The sequence below is a fragment of the Physeter macrocephalus genome, chromosome 6 (assembly GCF_002837175.3).
Source record: "Physeter macrocephalus isolate SW-GA chromosome 6, ASM283717v5, whole genome shotgun sequence".
In the NCBI taxonomy this organism is placed as follows: domain Eukaryota; kingdom Metazoa; phylum Chordata; class Mammalia; order Artiodactyla; family Physeteridae; genus Physeter; species Physeter macrocephalus.
The window spans coordinates 88759032-88765031 of NC_041219.1; the positions used below are offsets into that span (position 1 = coordinate 88759032).

A 6000-nucleotide genomic window follows, 5' to 3' on the forward strand; every position below is an offset into this window, starting at 1 on the left:
GGAAGATCCCACATACCGCGGAGCAACTAAGCCCATGAGCCACAACTACTGAGCCTGCGCTCTAGAGCCCGCGAGCCACAACTACTGAGCCCACATGCCACAACTACTGAAGCCCGCACACCTAGAGCCCAAACTCCAAAACAGGAGAAGCCACCGCAATGAGAAGCCCACGCACCACAAGGAAGACACAACGCAGCCATAAATAAATAGATAAATAAATTTATTTTTAAAAAATCCAGCTCAGTGTTATGGACTGTCAAACAACAAGATTAATTTTTCAAAATACATAGAACCAGGGTGTCTAAACAAGCGCTATCCTTTACAGTAAAGTGAATCATTCTTCCAGTGAATTTGTCTGTCACTACTCTTCTGGAACTACCCTTAAAACCAGTTTACCATCATTCTAATTTTTTGACAGTCACAAATAAAACACATTTATAATCACTCTAATTTTTTCATTCACAGCTAGTTTGGACTCCAGAAGAACATCAACCAGCTTTTCTCTACTTGACACCAAGTAACCTATAAAATGAAACTCTACTCTCAAAGAATTAAAATTTGCTGCTATGAGGATTTTCAAAGGAATGTGTCACAGGCTCTGACAAGCAATTCCTAAAGATGAGTTCCAACAGAAGGCGGGTATAGCCCACCGAAAATATAGATATGCAACTTTCAGAGAATAAATCACTTAGATAATGCCCAGTTTTGGTTTTTCAAAAACCCACACACCTGCTTTCCTTAATACTCCTAACACTAGGAATGACAACTGCTTAGACATAATTTTCTGATAAAGGTGTTTCTTATGAATTAATGACTATGCTACATATTTGGGGGGAAGTGGCCCACTTTCCCATTATAAGTAAAGTAAGAAGGATTTCCCAGTTTTCTGGTGGCTTAATTCCAATTGCCCACTTTGAACACTGTGAAATACAATCTCAATTCAGCATCTCCCCCTTTTCCTCTTCAACTCCCCCACCTCTGCCCAACTCCTAAAGAGGATTCACTTCAACTCCTGGAAGCAGCTGTCTCTTTCCCCTCCACCTTCAAGGTGGACCTGTACCACTCTTTGAAGACCCTGAGATACGTGATGAAATAGACAGGAGAAAGGGAGGATGTGACTGGGTTTGTTGTGTTTGTGGTCAGAGAAGTGTTCAAACAAGAAAAGGGAGGATCCCTTCCTGTAAGTGTTATTTTATCTTAAATACCTTTCCAGTTGTCATCTTGGGACTGTTTTCAGGCACTGAAAGACTTGCACCCCTTCTAATTTGCCACAGACTGCCTTCTTTCCTTCACACTTATGACTGAACTTCACGTGCTAAATCACAGCCCTCTCTACCAGCATCCAGTTTTGTATTTAAGGTTCTCTGCTGTTCCTTTTTCACAACAACAAAGCAGACAGCTTCCTCTTTTCTTAGAAGGCAGTTTCTGTACAGAACCCTCATGTACTGTTTTGTCTCATGGACTGTTTTGTTGGTATTTTTAAGTGATTTCCCTACCGGACTCAGAGCTCCTTGAAAGCTAACACAGTACCATGCTCACCTCTGTATCCCTAGCACATAGTAAGCAGAAAATAAATGTCTGCTGAATCAAATAAGTGAATGATAGATTTAAAAGAGATTTCAGAAAGAGAATCAACAAGACTCTTTGGAATTGTGGCATACAACTATTTCGTAGCATTTGTTTAGAGTAAAAATTAGAGTTAATAGCTTGTGCAATAACCGTAAAGATATTTAAATCATTCGATGGTAACAGATGCCATAATTACATGTCAGCTTAAGATAACACACTTATTAGTGAGCAACTTTAGACAAAATACTTAACCTTTCTGAGTCTTAGTTTTCCCTTCTGTTAAACCAAAACAACAACAAAAAACTATTAATAGGTGTTAATAACATCTGTTCTACCTAATCACAAAGTTGCAGTGAGACTCAAATGACATAATGCATAAGATCATGACACAAATACAATGAATTATCAGACAGATTTAAACAAATTCCCCTCATTAGTGTTATTTTATGTGCATACACTTGACTAAAACATATGACTCAAGTTCAGACAACAGAGCTTATTACCAAATACATAATAAATATAATAATACATGTGAATCATGAAAAAATTTTCAGTTATGGGAATACTTGCAGAAACCTCCTGCCTATTCAATTAGTCTACAGAAAAGTTTATGATTAGGTGTCAGTTCAATTTTAAATGATTCTCTGGTGGACAGTGCTGGGCTGTTCTTTTTAGTGCAAAAGCAGGCAGTTTTAAGCACCAAGTCTATGGTGACCTGCCTGAATGAAGCACCAGCCACAGCACTGGGTTCTGCAACGCACTCTGCGGCAAACAGCCCAGGGTGGCACAACCTGCGTTCCAGCGCAGAGCTGGCTCATCTGCGATCAGAGCCTGCAGCTGAAAATACAGGCGAGCACAAAGAAAATTCTTTAATGGCATACAGCTCAGACGATCGCTATAATTAGGACCAACTACAGCCTGAACCTAAAAAAATGAATAAAATGGAGGAATGAGTGCACCAAAGCCAACAACACACAATGAACACATAGTTAAAAGCACCTTTTTTCTTCCAGAAGAAAAAAGCACTTTTGTCAGAGCAGTAACTATAGAGAAAATTTTAAACAAACAAAGGTCCCTTCAAAATATGGTACAGACATCACAAATAACATGCTATAGATTTGGGGGTTGTTGGTGGTTTCAACTTCACTTGAATTCCTAAAAATGTCTACCTACTCCTCCAGTCAACCATCCTCTGTACTTTAAGCAAGAGAGACAGACAGATGGCCAAGATGCTGACACTGCAGGCCCGAGGTCTTTCAACTATATTTTTTCCCGTTTTCCATCGCTAAAAGAGATGAAATACAGGAAAATGTAGTATAAACCTTTAAGAAACCAATTCAAACTCAGTTACACACCAAACCAAAACAACCCTGCATCAGAAAACAAACCATGCACTTGTCCTTAAAAATGGTGAAGGCTTGGCAATACAGTTTGTAGAAGTTTCACACTTTCTTGAAGGAGACAAAGGTGAGCTAATCAGTGTGAGTCGTAGAAATAGTTCCTTGGAATCATCTCTAGAAACACCCAGAGAAGTAAACGATAATCAGCTGGAAGCAGATATATCAAGAATGCTGGAAGCAGATATATCAAGAATAAAGAGCTTCCAGGATTTCCCTCTCCATGTAAAAGCAATCAACTCCTATTTTTAATCTCGTTCTGATGCAAACCTCCAGCCAAACTTCTCTCCTTCTGGCTAATCAAAGATAGCTGATGTGATACTATAAAGTAACTTTCAAAAGTCTGACTGGAATGAAAGTCATCACGGATTGAATGACAATGCTTTAGTCCAGAAGAATGAGATTTTTTGAGAAGCAGAACCAAGATGGCAATGCCCTAAACATTCCACGGAAACAAACTCACCCACCACAACTGATTCTGGGGACTTGCCAAAGAATAACTTCCCAACTGGTTAACTGAAAAAAAATATGTTGATAATTAAGTGCAAATGAAAACAGCACCTCCCTATATACTGGGAAAACCTAACAGGGTTATTAAAAATAATTATTTCCCTCCATGCCCAACTGGCGTTATAACACTCAAATCTACTTCTGGTGTTTCATTGTAAAGGATTGCGGGGTGGGAGAGAGAATGCCTTGATAAGTAAACAAAAAGTCAGAACTCTCCTGGGAACTTATCACATTCTTCTTTTCCAACCAACAATTTTTAATCCACTTTAAAAATGCTAGCAAAGAGGGCCTCTGGCAAAGAACTCAATAAGAATATGCAACTCTGGGGACACCACCACAGTACTGACATCAAGCTTGGAGAAAATGCTGCTTTTGTCTCAGAGGCAGCCTGTGATAAAAACAGGAACTTTGTGGAGAACTGATCACAACTGCACAAGAAGCCTGATCACATGCCCACCACAGAGCAACGTTTCTCTCATTGTTGTCCAGGGACTTCTTTAATAATAGTGGCTCGACTTATTCCATTCTTTTCATTCTCAATACCAATCCAACCCTCCTTGTAACAATCCATTAACAAAAGAAAGACGGTGCCGGCCAGGATTTGCATGTAACCGGTAGCCACCTCTCTCCTTCCCTCTTCAAAGACTGCAAAAGGTGATCAGATGCGGACAATTCAGCCCGAATATAGGCACCAGGAAAAAAACCCTTATGACAAAGGTGTTCTAAAAGCAGCCCTGTGTGTCTCTCTCTGTGTTAATGCCACTGCTTCTGGCCTCCCTAGGACCCTCTACGGCCCACCCCGCTTCTATCTCTCTCCTGTCACTGGGGAGGCATCTCGCATTGTTAAAGAAGGAAGAAGAAATGCTGGCGGATTTCCCTTGTCTTTCTCTTTTTCTGAAGGGGGGGAAGGGGAGCTGAAACAGGCTAGGGCCCTCCCCTGGAAAAAGGTAGAGGAGGACAGGAGAAAGCTGTCAGCCACCCTGCTGGCGGCCTCACCCCCGCCCCGCCCCCACCGTGCCCCGGCGCCCGGGCAGAAGCCTGAAGCGGGAGGACACAGCTTTGTCTCGGGTTTTGGGGGGCAGGGAGCGCAGAAGCAGCCCGGGCCTGGGGAGGACCTCTCCTCCAAGCCTGTGCTCACCCCCTCCCAGGGAACACAATGAATCACACGGAAACCCACTTCCCGGGGTGAGAGAGAAGGGGAGCGACCCTTCAGAGCCCGGGCCAGATTTCCGGCACCCTCCTCCACTCTGCCCGCACGGCCACCAGGGCGCGCGGCGGGGACCTGGTCTCCCCTCGCGGCGATCCGCAGCGGCTCCCGGGCGCCCGCTCCCCCGCCCTTCTCCTACCCTCCGAGAGCTCCAGCTCCAGCTCCGCCAGCTGCGCCCGCACTTCGGGCGGCAGCGCCGCCACCGCAGCCGGCGAGGGTTCCAGGCCTCGCTCCGCCATCCCGGCTCTGTCAACCACACTCCGGAAGACAACCGAGGGGGCCGAAAGAGGGACGGACTGACGCGAGCCCACACCCCGGCTACAGGATCCGGCTCCGGCCGCCGAGCGCCGCCAGCGCCTCCGCTGCCGCCGCCGCCATGAGCAAGGGTCACGTGAGCACGGCAACCCCGCCCCCGGGCTGAGGATGCACCGCCTCCGAAGCCGAGTCAGGCTGAGCACTCGCGGTCTGATGGCGCCCTCTACTGGGAAACTCCTGAAACGACGAGTCCAAGACCGCCGCCCCGATTTCTCCAACGCGAAATACGCTACGGTGTTGATGTCCACCGGGACACGTAGCCTTTACCTTTTACGAACTCACGACCACGCAGCTTTCAGGGTCCCCAGGCCTTGCTTTTTCCAGTTCTCTTCACTTAGTAGTGTATCCCTTTGTCTTGTCACTTCTTCCGTTTCCCCCTGATTGACACCTCCGATTCATAAAGATTTGAACTCAGGCCAGTTCTTTCACTGGGGCTTCCCGATTGCATTTACCAGGAGCTCTTTTTTTTCTGTTTCAGTTCTAGCATTTAAGACAAAGGAGGGAGAATCTGCCTCCCCCTTCCTAGACGTCTAACCACTTACAGGAGAACTTCATCTTCTTTATCTTTTTATCCTCCTCGGTGTATGACTTAATAGGTGTTCCAAAAGTATTAATATTTTAATTCAGTATAAGGATCCACACATGCGTGTGTTTTTACCAGGAACTACTGGGGCAGATGCCTTAAACTGTCATTCACAGTCTTTCTTTGGTAGTATTGAATCTTTTTTAAACGCCAAAAGTCCCCTGCAGAATTAGAGGGAATTCCAGTGTTTTTCCTTCCCTTCCATTCTGATCCAAAATTGGTCCTTTGAGAGGAAGGCCTCAGCATCTGTTCTTTAGTAGTTCCCAGACAGTATTATATCATTCATGGGCTAGAAGGGAAAAAAAATTTTTTTTTAGGTTGAGGAAAGAATTTCAGCTTAAAAAAGGAATGTAATATCATGGCTGACCGGGAAGTAGACTTTGAAATTTCCGTTTAACTGCAACAATGTAAGGAGAATC

At 44.5% G+C, this 6000-nt stretch overlaps 1 protein-coding gene across 9 annotated transcripts in view; it reads right to left on the reverse strand.

Moving 5' to 3' along the window:
• DIP2B (disco interacting protein 2 homolog B) overlaps window positions 1–5245 on the reverse strand; it is a 273451-nt gene extending 268206 nt beyond the window's left edge. For 5 of the 9 annotated variants that reach the window (XR_003680362.2, XR_003680363.2, XM_055085636.1 and 2 more), the window contains exon 1: window positions 4823–5243. Coding sequence is in view for 7 of the 9 variants with exons in the window: in XM_055085636.1 (XP_054941611.1) it covers window positions 4823–4922 (100 nt within the window). In the remaining 2 variants the exon portion in view is untranslated. Of the gene's footprint in view, window positions 1–4822 lie in introns of all 9 variants that reach the window. The other 4 variants (XM_024122868.3, XM_024122867.3, XM_028491350.2 and 1 more) reach the window with 3 other exon arrangements.
• Between the last annotated feature and the right edge of the window lie 755 nt (window positions 5246–6000).